The sequence below is a fragment of the Stenella coeruleoalba genome (assembly GCF_951394435.1).
Source record: "Stenella coeruleoalba genome assembly, chromosome: 4".
In the NCBI taxonomy this organism is placed as follows: Eukaryota; Metazoa; Chordata; class Mammalia; order Artiodactyla; family Delphinidae; genus Stenella; species Stenella coeruleoalba.
The window spans coordinates 60,710,777-60,729,769 of record NC_137149.1 but is presented as its reverse complement, the minus strand read 5'-3'; the positions used below and the strand labels follow the sequence as shown (position 1 = coordinate 60,729,769).

The following is an 18,993-nucleotide window of genomic DNA, read 5'->3' as shown; positions in this document are numbered from 1 at the left end:
GAAGCTACACATGATTTCTTCCTACTCATTATGTAAATGAGGAATCTCTGGTTTTATGGGATAAGCAGGCAAAACTCAGTTTTAAATAAAGGATAATAAGTCACCAAAACTCAGAGTAAAAAATAAAAAATCTTAGTTTCAAACCTGTTCTTTCCATAGAGGTATTTTTTTTTCTAATCCATTTTGAGTTTATTTTTGTGTATGGTGTTAGGGACTGTTCTAACTTCATTCTTTTACATGTAGCTGTCCAGTTTTCCCAGCACCACTTTTGAAGAGACTGTCTTTTCTCCCTTGTATATCCTTGATTCCTTTGTCATAGATTAGTTGACCATAGGTGCGTGGGTTTACCTCTGGGCTTTCTATCTTGTTGCATTGATCTATGTTTCTGTTTTTGTGCCAGTACCATATTGTCTTGATTACTGTAGCTTTGTAGTATTGTCTGAAGTCAGGGAGTCTGATTCCTCCAGCTCTGCTTTTTTCCCTCAAGACTGCTTTGACTATTCTGGGTCTTTTGTGTCTCCATACAAATTTTAAGATTTTTTGTTCTAATTCCATAAAAAATGCCAGTGGTAATTTGATAGGGATTGCATTGAATCTGTAGATTGTGTTGGGTAGTATAGTCATTTTCACAGTATTCATTCTTCCAATACAAGAACATGGTATATCTCTCCATCTGTTGGTATCATCTTTAATTCTTTCATCAGTGTCATAATTTTGTGTATACAGGTCTTTTGTCTCTCTAGCTAGGTTTATTCCTAGGTATTTTATTCTTTTTGCTGCAATGGTAAATAGGAGTGTTTCCTTAATTTCTCTTTCAGATTTTTCATCATTAGTATATAGAAATGCAAGAGATTTCTTAATTTTTTAATTTTGTATCCTGCTACTTTACCAAATTCATTGATTAGCTCTAGTAGTTTTCTGGTGGCATCTTTAGGATTCTCTATGTATAGTATCATGTCATCTGCAAACAGTGACAGCTTTACTTCTTCTTCTCCAATTTGTATTCCTTTTATTTCTTTTTCTTCTCTGAGTGCTGAGGCTAGGACTTCCAAAACTATTTTGAATAAGAGCGGTGAGAGTGGACATTCTTGTCTTGTTCCTGATCTTAGAGGAAATGCTTTCATTTTTTCACCATTGAGAATGATGTTTGCTGTGGGTTTGCCATATATAGCCTTTATTATGTTGAGGTAGGTTCCCTCTATGCCCCCTTTCTGGAGAGTTTTTATCATAAATGGGTGGTGAACTTTGTCAAAGCTTTTTCTGCATCTATTGAGATGGTCATATGGTTTTTATTCTTCAGTTTGTTAATATGGTGTATCATGTTGATTGATTTGCATATATTGAAGAATCCTTGCATCCCTGGGAGAAATCCTACTTGATCATGGTATATGATCCTTTTAATGTGTTGTTGGATTCTGTTTGTTAGTATTTTGTTGAGGATTTTTGCACCTATATTCATCAGTGATATTGGCCTATAATTTTCTCTTTTTGTAGTATCTTTGTCTGGTTTTGGTATCAGGGTGATGCTGGCCTCATAGGATGAGTTTGGGAGTGTTCCTTCCTCTGCAACTTTTTGGAAGAGTTTGAGAAGGATGGGTGTTAGCTCTTCTCTAAATGTTTGATAGAATTCACCTGTGAAGCCATCTGGTCCTGGACTTTTGTTTATTGGAAGATTTTTAATCACAGTTTCAATTTCATTACTTGTGTTTGGTCTGTTCATATTTTCTATTTCTTCCTGGTTCAGTCTTGGAAGGTTATACCTTTCTAAGAATTTGTCCATTTCTTCCAGGTTGTCCATTTTATTGGCATAGAGTTGCTTGTAGTAGTCTCTTGTGATGCTTTGTATTTCTGCAGTGTCTGTTGTAACTTCTCCTTTTTCATTTCTAATTTTATTGATTTGAGTCCTCTCCCTCTTTTTCTTGATGAGTCTGGCTAATGGCTTATCAATTTTGTTTATCTTCTCCAAGAACCAGCTTTTAGTTGTATTGATCCTTGCTATTCTTTTCTTTGTTTCTATTTCAGTTATTTCTGCTCTGATATTTATGATTTCTTTCCTTCTATTAACTGTGGATTTTGTTTCTTCTTTTTTCTCTAGTTCCTTTAGGTGTAAGGTTAGATTATTTATTTGAGATTTTTCTTGTTTCTTGAGGTAGGCTTGTATAGCTATAAACTTCCCTCTTAGAACTGCTTTTACTGCATCCCATATGTTTTGGGTTGTCGTATTTTCATTATCATTTGTCTCTAGCTATTTTTTGATTTCCTTTTTGATTTCTTCAGCGATCTCTTGGTTATTTAGTAACCTAGTGTTTCGCCTCCATGTGTTTGTGTTTTTTATGTTTTTTCCCCTGTAATTCATTTCTAATCTCATAGCATTGTGGTCAGAAAAGATGCTTGATATGATTTCAATTTCCGTAAATTTACTGAGGCTTGATTTGTGACCCAAGATGTGATCTATCCTGGAGAATGTTCCCTGCGCACTTGAGATGAAAGTGTAATCTGCTGCTTTTGGGTGGAATGTCCTATAAATGTCAATTAAAGATATCTGGTCTCTTGTGTCATTTAAAGCTTCTCTTTCCTTATTTATTTTCATTTTGGATGGTCTGTTCATTGGTGTAAAGTGAGGTGTTAAAGTCCCCCAAAATTATTCTGTTACTGTCGATTTCCTCTTGTACAGCCATTAGCAGTTGCCTTATGTATTGAGGTGCTCCTATGTTGGGTGCATACATATTTATAACTGTTATATCTTCTTCTTGGATTGATCATTATGTATTGTCCTTCCTTGTCATTTGTAACATTCTTTATTTTAATATCTATTTTATCTGATATGAGTATTGCTACTTCAGCTTTCTTTTTATTTCCATTTGCATGGAATATCTTTTTCCATCCCCTCACTTTCAGTCTGTATGTGTCCCTAGGTCTGAAGTGGGACTCTTGTAGACAGCATATAGATGGGTCTTGTTTTTGTATCCATTCAGCAAGCCTGTGTCTTTTCGTGGGAGCATTTAATCCATTCACGTTTAAGGTAATTATCGATATGTATGTTCCTATGACTGTTTTCTTAATTGTTTAGGGTGTGTTTTTGTAGGTCCTTTTCTTCTCTTGTGGTTCCCACTTAGGGAAGTTCCTGTGCCATTTGTTGTAGAGCTTTTGGTTTCTCCATCGAATCTGAGTGAGATCCTTGCCAGGTAGAGTAAACTTGGTTGTAGGTTCTTCCCTTTCATCACTTTAAGTATATCATGCCACTCCCTTGTGGCTTTGTAGAGTTTCTGCTGAGAAATCAGCTGTTAACCTTATGGAAGTTCCCTTGTATGTTATTTTTCGTTTTTCCCTTGCTGCTTTCAATAATTTTTCTTTATCTTTAATTTTTGCCAATTTGATTACTATGTGTCTCAGCATGTTTCTCCTTGGGTTTATCCTGCATGGGACTCGCTGTGCTTCCTGGACTTCGGTGGCTATTCCCTTTCCCATGTTAGGGAAGGTTTTCACTGTAATCTCTTCAAATATTTTCTCGGGATCTTTCTCTCTCTCTTCTCCTTCTGGGACCCCTATAATGCAAATGTTGTCCCAGAGGTCTCTTAGGCTGTCTTCATTTCTTTTCATTCTTTTTTCTTTATTCTATTCTGCAGCAGTGAATTCCACCATTCTGTCTTCCACGTCACTTATCCATTCTTCTGCCTCAGTTATTCTGCTATTGATTCCTTCTAGTGTAGTTTTCATTTCAGTTATTGTATTGTTCATCTCTATTTGTTTGTTCTTTAATTCTTCTATGTCTTTGTTAAACATTACTTGCATGTTCTCAATCTTTGCCTCCATTTTTTTTCTGAGGTCCTGGGTCATCTTCACTATCATTATTCTGAATTCTTTTTCTGGAAGGTTGCCTATCTCCACTTCATTTAGTCGTTTTTCTGGGGTTTTATCTTGTTTCTTCATCTGGTACACAGCGCTCTGCCTTTTCATCTTGTCTATCTTTCTGCGGATGTGGTTTTTGTTCCCCAGGCTACAGGACTGTAGTTCTTCTTGCTTCTGCTGTCTGCCCTCTGGTGGATGAGGCTATCTAAGAGGCTTGTGCAGGTTTCCTGATGGGAGGGAATCGTGGTGGGTAGAGCTGGGTGTTGCTCTGGTGGTCAGAGCTCAGTAAAACTTTAATCTACTTGACTGCTGATGGGTGAGGCTGGGTTCCCTCCCTATTGGTTGTTTGGCCTGAGGCAATGCAACACTGGAGCCTATCTGGGCTCTATGGTGTGGCTAATGGCCGACTCTGGGAGGGCTCATGCCAAGGACTGCTTCCCAGAACTTCTGCTGCCTGTGTCCTTGTCCCCATGGTGAGCCACAGCCACCCCCCGCCTCTGTAGGAGACCCTCCAACACTAGCTGGTAGGTCTGGTTCAGTCTCCCCTGGGGTTACTGCTCCTTCCCCTGGGTCCCAATGCACACAGTGCTTTGTGTGTGCCCTCCAAAAGTGCAGTCTCTGTTTCCCCCAATCCTGTCGAATTCCTGCAATCAAATCCCACTAGCCTTCAAAGTCTGATTCTCTAGGAATTCCTCCTCCCATTGCCAGACCCCAAAGTTAGGAAGGCTGACGAGGGCCTCAGAACCTTAACTCCAGTGGGTGGACTTCTGTGGTATAAGTGTTCTCCAGTCTCTGAGTCACCCACCTAGCAGTTATGGGATTTGATTTTGCAGTGACTGTGCCCCTCATACCATCTCATTGTGGCTTCTCCTTTATCTTTGGATATGGGGTATCTTTTTTGGTGAGTTCCAGTGTCTTCTTGTCTATGATTGTCCAGCAGCTAGTTGTGATTCTGGTGTTCTCACAAGAGGGCGTGAGAGGAATTCCTTCTACTCTACTATCTTGGTTCAGGCTCCCTCCCTTTTTTTCTTGATGAGTCTGGCTAATGATTTATCAATTTTGTTTATTGTCTCAAAGAACCAGCTTTTAGTTTTATTGATCTTTGCTATCGTTTTCATAATTTCTTTTTCATTTATTTCTGATCTGATCTTTTTGATTTCTTTCCTTCTGCTAACGTTGGCGTTTTTTGTTCTTCTTTCTCTAATTGCTTTATGTGTAAGGTTAGGTTGTTAATCTGAGATGTTTCTTGTTTCTTAAGGTAGAATTGTATTGCTATAAACTTCCCTCTTAGAACAGCTTTTGCTGCATCCCATAGTTTTTGGGCCAACCTGTTTTCATTGTCATTTGTTTCTAGGTATTTTTTGATTTCCCCTTTGATTTCTTCAGTGATCTCTTGGTTATTAAGTAGTGTGTTGTTTAGCCTCCATGTGTTTGTATTTTTTACAGATTTTTTCCTGTAATTGATATCTAGTCTCATAGCGTTGTGGTCGGAAAAGATACTTGATATGATTTCAGTATTCTTAAATTTACCATGGCTTGATTTGTGACCCAAGATATGATCTATCCTGGAGAATGTTCCATGAGCACTTGAGAAGAATGTATTCTGTTGTTTTTGGATGGATTGTCCTATAAATATCAATTAAGTCCATCTTGTTTAATGTATCACTTAAAGCTTGTGTTCCCTTATTTATTTTCATTTTGGATGATCTGTCCATTGGTAAAAGTGGGGTGTTAAAGTCCCCTACTATGATTGTGTTAATGTTGATTTCCCCTTTTATGGCTGTTAGTATTGGCCTTATATATTGGGGTGCTCCTGTATTGGGTTCATAAATATTTTCAATTGTTATATCTTCTTCTTGGATTTATCCCTTAATCATTATGTAGTGTCCTTCTTTGTCTCTTGTAATACTCTTTGTTTTCAAGGCTATTTTGTAGATATGAGAATTGCTACTCCAACTTTCTTCTGATTTACATTTGCATGAAATATCTTTTTCCATCCCCTCACTTTCAGTATGTATGTGTTCCTAAGTCTGAAGTGAGTCTCTTGTAGACAGCATATATATGGGTCTTGTTTTTGTATCCATTCAGCCAGTCTGTGTCTTTTGGTTGGAGCATTTAATCCATCTACATTAAGGTAATTATCGACATGTATGTTCCTATTCCCATTTTCTTAATTGTTTTGCGTTTGTTATTGTAGGTCTTTTCCTTCTCTTTTGTTTCCTGCCTAGAGAAGTTCCTTTAGCATTTGTTGTAAAGCTGGTTTGGTGGTCCTGAGTTCTCTTAGCTTTTGCTTGTCTGTAAAGGTTTTAATTTCTCCATCAAATCTGAATGAGGGCTTCCCTGGTTGCGCAGTGGTTGGGAGTCCGCCTGCCGATGCAGGGGACACGGGTTCATGCCCTGGTCCGGGAAGATCCCACATGCCGTGGAGCGGCTGCACCCATGAGCCATGGCCGCTGAGCCTGCATGTCCGGAGCCTGTGCTCTGCAACAGGAGAGGCCACAACAGTGAGAGGCCCGCGTACCACAACAACAACAACAAAATCTGAATGAGATACTTGCTGGGTAGAGAAATCTTGGTTGTAGGTTTTTCTCCTTCATCACTTTAAATATGTCCTTCTACTCCCTCTGGCTTGCAGAGTTTCTGCTGAAAGATCAGCTGTTAACCTATGGGGATTCCCTTGTGTGTTATTTGTTGTTATTCCCTTGCTGCCTTCAATACTTTTTCTTTGTATTTAATTTTTTGATAGTTTGATTAATATGTGTCTTAGCATATTTCTCCTTGGACTTATCCTATATGGGTCTCTCTGTGCTTCCTGGACTTGATTACCTATTTCCTTTCCCATATTAGGGAAGTTTTCAACTATAATCTCTTCAAATATTTTCTCAGTCCCTTTCTTTTTCTCTTCTTCTTCTGGGACCCCTATAATTCAAATGTTGGTGCGTTTAATATTATCCCAGAGGTCTCTGAGAATGTCTTCAATCTTTTCATTATTTTTTCTTTATTCTGCTCTGTAGTAATTTCCACTATTTTATGTTCCAGGTCACTTACCCGTTTTTCTGCCTTAGTTATTCTGCTAATGATGCCTTCTAGAGAATTTTTAATTTCATGTATTGTGTTCTTCATCACTGTTTGTTTGCTCTTTCATTCTTCTAGGTCCTTGTTAAACATTTCTTGTATTTTCTCCATTCTATTTCCAAGATTTTGGATCATCTTTACTATCATTATTCTGAATTCTTTTTCAGGTAGACTGCCTATTTCCTCTTCATTTGTTAGGTCTGGTGGGTTTTTACCTTGCTCCTTCATCTGCTGTGTGTTTCTCTGTCTTCTCATTTTGCTTAACTTACTGTGTTTGGGGTCTCCTTTTCGCAGGCTGCAGGTTCGTAGTTCCTGTTGTTTTTGGTGTCTTTCCCCAGTGGCTAAGGTTGGTTCAGTGGGTTGTGTAGGCTTCCAGGTGCAGGGGACTAGTGCCTATGTTCTGGTGGATGAGGCTGGATCTTGTCTTTCTGGTGGGCAGGTCCACATCTGGTGGTGTGTTTTGGGGTTTCTGTGGCCTTATTATGATTTTAGGCATCCTCTCTGCTAATGGGTAGGGTTGTGTTCCTGTCTTGTAAGTTGTTTGGCATAGGCTGTCCAGCACTGTAACTTGCTGGTCGTTGAGTGGAGCTGGGTCTTGGCGTTGAGATGGAGATCTCTGGGAGATTTTCGCCCTTTGATATTATGTGGAGCTAGGAGGTCTCTTGTGGACCAGTGTCCTGAACTTGGTTCTCCCACCTCAGAGGCACAGCCCTTATGTCTGGCTGGAGCACCAAGAGCCTGTCATCCGCACGGCTCAGAATAAAAGGGAGAAAAAAAAGAAACAAAGAAGATAAAATAAAATAAATTAAAATAAAATAAATTGTTAAATAATAATTTTAAAAAAATTTTAAGTAATAAAAAGAAAGAAAGAAGAGAGCAACAAACCAAAAACGATATCCACCAATGATAACAAGTGCTGAAAACTAAAAAACAAAAAAAATGGACAGACAGCACCCTAGGACAAATGGTAAAAGCAAAGCTATAGAGACAAAATCACACACAGAAGTATACAAATACACACTCACAAAAAGAGAAACAGGAAAAAATATATATATATCGTTGCTCCTGAAGTCAACATCCTCAGTTTGGGATGATTCTTTGTCTATTCAGGTATTCCACAGATGCAGGGTACATCAAGTTGACTGTGGAGATTTAATTCTCTGCTCCTGAGGCTGCTGGGAGAGATTTCCCTTTCTCTTCTTTGTTTGCACAGCTCCTGGGATTCAGCTTTGGATTTGGCCCCGCCTCTGCATGTAGGTCACTAAGGGCATCTGTTCTTTGCTCAGGACGGGATTAAAGGAGCAGCTTAGTTGGGGGCTCTGGCTCACTCAGGCCTGGGGGAGTGAGGGGTACGGATTTCGGGGCAAGCCTGCAGTGGCAGAGACTGTTGTGATGTTGCACCTGCCTGAGGTGCACTGTGTGTCCTCCCGGGGAAGTTGTCCCTGTATCACGGGACCCTGGCAGTGGCGGGCTGCACAGGATTCTGGGAGGGGAGGTGTGGATAGTGACCTGTGCTTGCACACAGGCTCCTTGGTGGCTTCAGCAGCATCCTTAGTGTCTCATGCTCATCTCTGGGGTCCACGCTGATATCCACAGCTTGCGCCCATCTCTGGAGCTCCTTTAAGCCACACTCTTAATCCCCTCTCCTCGCACACCAGGAAACAAAGAGGCAAGAAAAAGTCTCTTGCCTCTTAGGCAGTTCCAGACTTTTTCCCGGACTCGCTCCCAGCTAGCTGTGGCGCAGTAGCCCCCTTCAGGCTGTGTTCACGCAGCCAACCCCATTCCTCTCCCTGGGATCCGATGGAAGCCCGAGCCTCAGCTCCCAGCAGCCACCTGTCCCGGCAGGTGAGCAGACAAGCCTCTTGGGCTGGTGAGTGCTGGTCGGCACCGATCCTCCATGCAGGAATCTCTCCGCTTTGCCCTCCGCACCCGTTACCGTGCTCTCTTCCGTGGCTCCGAAGCTTGCCCGCTCCGCCACCCACAGTCTCCACCCGCGAAGGGGCTTCTAGTGTGTGGAAATCTTTCCTCCTTCACAGCTCCCTCCCACTGGTGCAGGTTCTGTCCCTATTCTTTTGTCTCTGTTTTTTCTTTTTTCTTTTGCCCTACCCAGGTATGTGGGGAGTTTGCCTTTTAGGACATCTGAGGTCTTCTGCCAGAGTTCAGTAGGTGTTCTGTAGGAGTTGTTCCTTATGTAGATGTATTTCTGATGTATTTGTGGGGAGGAAGGTGGTCTCCATGTCTTACTCTTCCGCCATCTTGAAGCTCCCTTTCTTTTTATGTTTGTGTTCAACTTTACTTTCTCTTTTTCTCACTGTCTTATAATTTATTTGTTTATATTCCTGGCTCCCCTAATAGAGGATGTGAACCTAGAGGGCAACATCTCTGTTTTGTGTAGGTTTTCAATAAAAGGTTACTGAATCAGTGTTATTGGACATGCAGTGGTTTTTCATTTAGTTCATTTTTCATGAGCCTTGTGGGTATAATGTTTATAATCATAATGAAAGTGGCTGATTAAGCCTTTTTCAAAAATCTGCTCTTATGTGCACAAACTTTTTCTTCTTAGGCTCAGAGTTTCTGGGGAAAAAGATGTTATACAGTCACGTACCTAAGAAAGCAAATGACATTGACCTTTCTGCCTTTCCAAAAATACCACCAATCATTTTTCAGCAGTTACCAAAGGCTTTGGCTATATTTTGGTTAAACTAGCATATTTATACTGTTTTGATACTGTACACTTAACAGAAGCCTGAAGCAACTTGTATTGAAATACTCCCATTTTGATGACATTAATGTCATTAAGAGGAGAAACCCCAAGAGGTTTCTGATCACTTACTCACCAAATAAATACACTGGAGAATTCCACTGTCTTTTTCAATATTATATTTTATAAACATTGTTTTGCAGGCACCTGTGTTGTGATAGTTCACAAACTCAGATGGAGTGGATGGCCAACATCTTTATCGCCCAGGTATTGTATCTGTTTCAACTAGCCAGTAAAGTATAACAACTGTTTATAGCAAATGTTAATAGGGTAGTAGTTTTCAAAGAATTTTTAATGAGTTTTATGTGCATACTTTTATTTTCTCATTCATGTTTTTTTAAATATATGAGAACCCAGATTTACCCATTACTCTTTGAAAGAGAGTCTACTCTTTGTTGCATCTTTTTTTTTTTTTTTTTTTTTTTGCAGTCCCACATTAATCTTTGTTTAGAAAATGTGCTCTTTTCCTTCTTGTTCTCCCCACAGCTTCCTGCTTTTTCCAGAAACAAGGACAGGAACGTACATTTCTTTAAATACATATTGTGTGCTAGATACTTCAAAAGAGTTAACTCATGTATTCCTTGCAACAAATTGCATGGCACTGCTTATAGATGAGGGAACAAAGGTTACCAAAGGCTCCATGATTTGCTTAGGACCATACATTTAGTTAGTGGTTTAACACAGAGGCACCAGAGGCCAACATCTATACTCAATTCCCCAATTAGTCTCCTCCCTATTGGAGCACTCACTCTTTCAGTGACGGGTTAAATAGACCCATTAATAGGACTGGTTTCTTCCCCAACCTTGTCTGGCCGAATTCCCAGCAACGCTTCCCCACAAGAGCATTGAAATTCACTGGTAACAATTAAGTTGCCACTGTTTATTACTGAGAATGTGCTTCCCTGTTTCTCTTACAGGTGAGAAGTTAATTCACCCCCAAATCTTGTCCTTATTTGTTTTGAAAACCATTTTCTCTGTTCATGTAACTTATTAACCTTCCCAGTGGTTAATAAACACTGCTTTTCTCAGCCCGATTCTACTATTACTACCTGGGAATGCATTTTCAGAAAAAGACCAGTGGCTAACATTTTAGAGACTTTGCTTCTTTTTTGTGACTGTTTAAAAATCCAGATATTCAAGTCCTACTGTAAAAAGAGTAGGCTTGAAGTATTAGTAAGATTGGAACTATAGAGTCTAAAACTGTTACAGTGTCTGGTTATGGCACAACTAAATTGTTTTCATTTTTATAACTGAAGTCAGTAGACTCTGTAGTTGAAAATTAAGGTGTAAATAGCCAGGAAGCAGAGGTTGCTCTTACCACCAAGTTATTTCTTCCTGACTCACCTGTCCCTCATTGTGTTGGCCCCAGAGACTCAGCCCAATTACATTTCTTAAGTTCATTCCACTTCTTAGGATTAAGGTAAACACTAAGGTCCTTTTGGATTTGAGGATTTAATGGTTCACCTCCATAGGGAAAGAGACAGGAAAATAGCAAACATTAATATATACGTTAATACATACATACACACACACACACACACACACACACACACACACACACACACACAAAATCCAACAGTGAGTGCCCCTTACAATGCATTCTTTCTGGTGCCCTGAATACTTTTCTAATATCCATCCCCATCCTTACCCCTGCCTCAAAAGTCTTCGGCTTACATGTCACATTCTCAGAGAAACCTTCCCTGACCTTCAGACCAATTAGACCTTCAGGCTGTAGGAACCCTTAGCATTCTTTACTTCAACACTGTCATACTAATTAAAAAGCATTTGTGTCTTTAGGTTTATGTCTGTCTTTCCTACTAAAATGTAAACTCCATGAGAGGAAGGACCTTGTCAGTCTTACTAGAACTAATTATATATCTGCATCACAGAACCCAATACATCTTCCAAAGTAAAGTACATGCTCAATTAGTATTTCTAAAATAGTATAGAGGATAATCTGATAAAATTTCAAATAGATATTAGTGTGATAAAACAATAAATAAAATAAGCTAGGGAAAGGAAAGCCAGTGTGACTGATATAAGGAGGACATTAATTGAGAAAGATTCTCAGGGAATACCTTTCTGAGTATCTGAAAGGTGTGCTGAGACCTGTCTGAAATGAGGGAGCCAGGTATGCAGGACAGGCAGAGCATTCCAGGGCAGGGTTAGGGGTCAGCAAGGTCCTGACATGTTATAATCTTGACTTATTCCATGACTATCATGAAGGCCTATCTGAGACAGGATGTAAGAGATAAAGAAGGCAGGGGACAGATGATGTAGTCCCAGTTTAGGAGTTTCAGTGGGAAACAAGGGAAAGATATAATCAGCTTATATTACTGGAAAATAATAATTTTGGTTCCTTTGTTGAACTGCACTGTAGAAGGTCAAAGATGGAAGCAGGAAGAACAGCTCTGTGGAAGAAGATGGCAGCTCAGACTAGGGTGGTAACAGTGGGTCTGGTAAGACATATTCAGATCCAGGAGTATTTGAAGGTAGAGGCAGTAAAGCTTACAGATTGATCAGCTATAGCAGTTTGAGGAGTAGAAATCAAGGAAGAGTCCGAGTTGTTTGTTTGGCCTTGGGCAGCTGATGAATGTAGGTGACATTATCAGAGATGCAGAAGAAAATTGAGAGTTCTGTTTTGGCCACATGAAATCTGAGATGCCTGTTAGACATACAAGGGGATATGATGAGTAGCAGTTTAGGTGTATAGATCAACAACTCAGGCAAAAGTTTGGGGCCGAAATGTAAATTTTGTGGAAGTCAGCATTTGGATTGTATTGAAAGGCCATTGGAGGATAGGGTGAGATGAGAGAGAGACTGTATGAATGAGAGAGAATTAGAACACAAAATTGGAGAGGGGAGGCTATAGGGAAAGACAGAGAAAGAGAAGACAGACAAATAAGCCCTAGGACATTCCAAACGTTAAAGGTCAAACAGAAGTGAAAAATTGAGCAAAAGAAATAAGAAGCTTGGAGGAAGGAGGAAAACCAGGTGATACATGTAGAGAATTCTATCAAGGAATTAGAGGATAGAATATTAAACCAGCAGAGGCCCTGAGCCAACAGGAAGCAATGTGAGCAAGTGCATGTGTTCAGCATTGTGAAAAAAAATCATTGTACAACAGAGTGTGGGGCACATTTGTTCTCATATTATTGACTATATATTCTGGCCCACTGAGTGATTATAGATATGATTGGGGCAGAGTTATTTATAATCAGAGTAAATACTTATTGGAAGAGAAGGGAGCCTTGTTTATATGTACCAGAGAGACTGGTACATTTCATGGTGGGAAAATGAAATTATTGGATGATTACTAATAATTTTTCAATTAAATCAGTGAGGTCACCACATGTGAGTCAGGGGTGGATATTAGAAGTGTAGGGATATTAGAAGTGTAGGATATTAGAAGTGTAGGGGCAGAATAAAAGATGAGATAATACCTTCAGAGAGTGAGGGAGCCAGTTGTACTATACTAGAATATGAAGGGAAGGCTAAGTGCTCACTTGAAATTTAAGGGTAAATTTAAAGTGAGATGCATCTCCAGATTGATTTTCTATTTTTTATTTCCCCTCCATCAATTTGGAGGCACCCATGGAGTAAGTATAATTGGGTTTAACTAGGCTTGGGGCTTTGCCAGGCAAGTATGATCAAAGGAGAAGCAGCACAGGACTTGATCTTATTTATAAGGAGGTGAGTATACTGATTGACCATGAAATCTAAGCCAGACTGTGAAGGAAGTGGGAAAAAATGTGAAAAGTAGAATGGTGGTGGAGAATGGACTGAAGATCTCAAGGAGTCTAAAGAATATTTAGGGTTAATGAAACTAAACTAGGTTACCTGGAAAGATGTCAAGGTCAGAAAGTGAGAGGCAGAACCATGTTTACTGCAGGATTATTCACCATAGGCAAGGTATGGAAACAACCTTAAGTGTCTATCGATGGATGAATGGATAAAGATGTGTGTAGTGTGTGTGTATATACACACACATACATATATACAAACATGTATACAATGGAATATTGTTCAGCCCTAAAAAAGGAAATCTGTCATTTGGGACAACATGGATGAACCTGGAGGGCATTTTGCTAAGTGAATTAAGCCAGACAAAGACAATTACTGCATGGTATTCCATATAAAAATCAAACTCATAGAAACAGAATGGAACAGTTGGTTGCCAGGGGCTGTGGGGGAAATAGTGAGAGTCTGGTAAAAGGGTACATACTTTCAGATATAAGATGAATAAGGTCTGAGGATCTAATAGATGACATGGTGACTATAGTTCATAACACTGTATTATATAATTTAAATTTGCTAAGAGAGTAGAACTTAAATGTTCTTACCAAAAGAAACCCAGAAAGGTTAAATATGTGAGATGATAGATATGCTGATTAACTCGATGGGGGGAATCCTTTCACAATGTATGCATGTATCAAATCATCACGTTGTACACTTTAAATACCTTACAGTTTTGTCAATTATACCTCAGTAAAGATGTGGGGAAAAAATTTGAAAAAGTGGGATGCAGAAATGAAGATTTGGGGATGTGATCACTATAATGAGAGTATGATCCTCAGCTATATGCTCCATGCAGTATGACTTTTGAAGTCACTTATACATAACTATAAAGGTTATCAGAACATATTACTTAGATCTAAAGATTTCTGTTATTGGGAAAAATACCTCCTGGATCAATCCAGTGAGAACTAATTAGCTGGTATTCACCGCATTGTATATCATGTCAGAAAAAAAAATGTGTTTGAAAACTACATTTGCTCTTAGATTCCTCAAAATACCATTTAACACATATATTATACATCAGTGAGTAAAAGTGTAGGCATAATTCATAGGATTACCTAATTCCTTCCCAGCCAGTATTCTCCCAGCTTTACATGTTGGGAACATCCCAATTACGTAATATCAAAGTTTTTTTTACCAAGTTTAAGACCATGACATAAAAATAATAATATGAAGCTTGTAACTTTCTCTCTGATTGAAATATTGTATAATTTACCATTGTAGATTTGCTGAACCAAAGTAAGCACTTCACTGAAATCCAAGGGTAGATCTGATGCCTATGCACTAAATCTAGTAATAATAGGACCTGCACTATAGGATCATTGAGGATTAAATGAGATAATATCCGTATATTGATAAGCACAAAGGCAAGCAGTCTGCCCCTCAGTATAACTTAGCTGCTATTTTATAGTGAGTATATAGTCAACATTTGTTGAAATTAGTTCTTTGCTATAAAACACAACGTTAAACTACTAATTGCAACATAAGAATAAGAATCTGTTCATTCTTTAGAGGAAAAAAATGAGTAGGCATTTAGCTATATAGTTTACCAAATGGTTTTCATTTCATCATAACATCTGTAAACGTCTCATTGTGTGTAGTTGGTATTCTGTATTTCTTTCACAGGTTGTTGTCTGAAAATCAATTTGTTTTTCCCAACTTCTGAAAAGTTAATCTACCCTGAAGAATAGAAAAATTCTTTAAAGATTTTTCTTTTATATGCATATCTTAAGGATTTATCATCCAACAGCTTATATTTTTAACCTATGGATATTTCTCCCCTTTGCAAAATTACCTTTTCTCCAGTCATATCTATAATTGCTCAGTGCCCAGAATATGTAGTCAATAGTTTGAGAACAAATGTGTGCCACTCTCTGTTGTACAATGATTTTCAGTATAAATGTCTGTGTACAAGGTAACGTTTCTTTGGAATTCAATTAAATGAAAATAACATTTTTCAAAAGGTCATAAAATAAAGATAATTTTTCCAGTAGCCATGCCTTAGGTTGACTTGGGGTATATATAATGTCAAATTATTTTGACACGAAAGTTATCTTTGGTGGTAAGGGAAAATGAATGTACAATTGCTTTGATTACAGGGCCTAAAAATGTAGACATGTATATTAATTTTCTTCCACAAAGAGATTTGCCGATTTCCTTAAATATTTTTCCCCTTTTGGTTGGATAAGTAGTACAGAAGACATGTATTTGACGTTTAGAAATTGAACTGAGACCTCAAAGCTCAGTTCACTTAAGAGTTTTACATCCTCACGCGGTACCACCATCAGAGTGAACATCATAATTACAAACGGCCTTCTCATGGAAAGCAGATCATCTGACTTGGATATATGAGAAAGGAGCCAAGTGACTATATAATTAGGTGTACCACATAATAAAATCACACACCCACAGCAAGAAATTTTGTTTCCACAGCATGAAAGTGATATATGGCCACCAGCTGGAAAGGAACGAAAACGTTCTATAACCAAAACTCCCAAAATTGGAGGTTTGCCTCTAATTCCCATCCAGCATGAGAAAAATGCAACCCAAGCCTGGAGAGATATTGAGGTAAGGTTAGGATTTTATTTGTTTTTATATTAATCATAGCATTTGTTTTCTTATGTCTTAATGTGATTAAATGCATTAATTACTTCATTGGTTTCAAAAGCACAGTAATAAGCACTTTGAAAAGCACAGTAAAAATAACATCCATCAAGAAAACTTTATGAATGACCCTATGCCACTCTCTGAAGTGTTATATTTTATTAACTTCTCTTAAATGATCAATTTTAATAATGTCATTGACCACTCTATTAAATATGTACAATACCACTTTTTGTTTTTATTCCTAAAGTGGCCAAGAATCTTAAATATGTATATATAAGTTCTGGTGATAAAAATCACAGTCTCAAATTAGCCTTACAAGTTCACTTCTAACCTCCTTAGAATGAGCCCATGGCAGAATGTCTGGAGTCATGGTAGTTAGACTTTCCAGTAACACAATCAAATTTCAGAGGCTGGGAACCGATGGGGTGTCTCAGTTAATATAAGGAACTGCAAGATGACCCCTGAGCATCAATAAAGAAGATTTGGCATCTTTCATGAAAACTGTGTGCTTTCCTTCTCACCTTGAAGGGCAGGGTGACCATAAGTAGCATCAGTCTTGATTCAGGAAAAAGACATAGGCTGTTTGCACTCAAAACTCATTAGACAATTTGCAACTAATGTGCATTTCAAGGCCTTAAATGAGTCCCTCAAAGCAAAAAGAAAAGCATGTAAAAGATACTGTTATTTCTTCTTGGAGCCTAGGTTTGGCCATTAAGCTGTGTGAGTTCCTTGCTTTCCAAACAGGAATAACTTTTTTTTTTTAATTTTTACTGGAGTATAGTTGATTTACAACGTTGTGTTAGTTTCAGGTATAACAGGAATAACTTTTGAAAGACAAAAGCCATTTTAATTTAGTGATCAGATTTTTTTTTAAATGTTTTTCCATGACTGTCTTTCCTTGAACATTTATCTCACTGTAATACGCTTCTTCTCCAGAAGATAAAAGCTTTGAAATAATGGTTTATTCCCTTTGTTGCCTGTTCAGTCCTTATGCGCTGCTGTGATCAAAAGGAGGAATAAGACAGTAAGAACTCAGGAGCTTGTCCCTCCTGCCATTCTGCGCTTACGGGTTTTTCTTCCTAATAAACTGCTTTGCAGAACTATGGATTCCTCAGCTAATGTGGAATCTTAAAATTTTAAGAGTCATGTTTCCCAAGAACCCAGATTAGGGAACACAGAAACATAGGGAGTAGATGTGTCCTACTGTGACTCCAGCTTCTCCTGACAGTGCCTCAGGATTGATTACGGAGCAAAGCAAAAAAATAAATTATTAGGATCAAAATACATTAACCAGTATCCAGTACAGAACTGAGGTGATGATTGAATATATAATAATTTCTTACTTAATCCCAAATCCAGAATTTCAGAGACAATTATTTTTTAGCATACTTGAGACCAGAAAACTGTACAAAAACTGTAACAAAATCGTTAAAGGCTTAAAAAGCAATTTTGTGAAATACTAATTGCTAGAAAATTTGTTAGTAAACTAAACCAAGCTTTTTTGTAAATTTAGTAAATGTGGTAATTCAACAAATTTTAAAATTTAATTCTTAAAAAGGACAGAATTGCAAGTTTTCATATGAACCAATAAAATATTTGTTATTGAATTAGATTTATGTAAATACATAAGAAAATATATTAATAAAATGACAAAGTATTACTAAGAGTAGATTCATAAGAAAAAAATATAGTAATATCGGGCTTCCCTGGTGGCGCAGTGGTTGAGAGTCCGCCTGCCAATTCAGGGGACATGGGTTTGTGCCCTGGTCCGGGAGGATCCCACATGCCACAGAGCGGCTGGGCCCGTGAGCCATGGCCGCTGAGCCTGTGTGTCAGGAGCCTGTGCTCCACAATGGGAGAGGCCACAACAGTGAGAGGCCCACGTACCACAAAAAAAAAAAAAATATATATATATATATATATATATATATATAGTCATATCAACAGATATATTCAAGAAGCGTTGCTTTTCAAACAAATTGTTGACAGATTGGTGAATTTGGTGACTTCCCATTCCATGAGCTGTCTTGCTTTCATGAGGTTCAGTAGAAACTTGTATGAGAATACCTCCTCCAGGCAGGGATGGCTTCCTTCCAAAATTTATTGAGTAAATTAGTAGTGAGCTAGTGAATAAGCCAGAGGAAGTAAGTTGTTGACAAAGGAAATCATACATGAAGAGGCAAATAGTGCATAAGAATGTACAAGCTATATGCTACCTACGGCCCTCCTACTTCCACTTAGGTACCTACTTCATCGTGTTCATTGTGCTCAGCTTTTATCTGTAAGCTCCTAGGGATAATAAAAGCCCTTACTTCATAGGGGGGGTGTTCTCTCTGCTGGGAGACACACTCCATTTCAGATCCTCATTTCCATTTAAACAAACAGTTTTCTCTAAATGCCCTCTGACACAAACTGGCATCGTCTGGACCAGCCTACCTTTTACTCTCCTAAATTTCATACCTTATCAGTCTTTCTTTTTAAATTATTAAGACCTTAAGGATAGTGCGGCACATAAATGATGCCCTTCTTTCCACAGTACTGATGCCTTGGCTTTCTTTCCCCATAACATGCAAAGGCACTCCACACACCATATTGTTCATGCAAAGCACTCAGTACCATCTCTTGATTTCTACCAGTTCACTTCATCATGCCTCCCCGCCTTTGTATAAGGTTATGTCATTTAGGCTAATATCATAGTTTTACTTGAAATTTCAGCATTACATGTATGAATATTTGGCCTCTAAATTCTGCATCTAAGAGCGTCCCAAAGTCTTTCTGCTGATAACTGAAAAGTAATGAGAACTGTATAATATATAAAACCACTCTATATTGATCCTTGATTTTCCGTAATAGATGTCACGTGAAACTTTTTAGTAAGATTCATATTGATAAACTCCCAGTCA

The 18,993-nt window shown here is 38.4% G+C and overlaps 1 protein-coding gene across 3 annotated transcripts in view; it reads left to right on the top strand.

Annotated features, from left to right (window-relative positions):
- ARAP2 (ArfGAP with RhoGAP domain, ankyrin repeat and PH domain 2) overlaps nt 1-18,993 on the top strand; it is a 197,954-nt gene that overhangs the window by 169,820 nt on the left and 9,141 nt on the right. For all 3 annotated transcript variants that reach the window (XM_079920687.1, XM_079920685.1, XM_079920686.1), the window contains 2 exons: nt 9,829-9,892; nt 15,917-16,051. In XM_079920687.1, the coding sequence (XP_079776813.1) occupies nt 9,829-9,892; nt 15,917-16,051 (199 nt within the window). The remainder of the gene's footprint in view (nt 1-9,828; nt 9,893-15,916; nt 16,052-18,993) is intronic.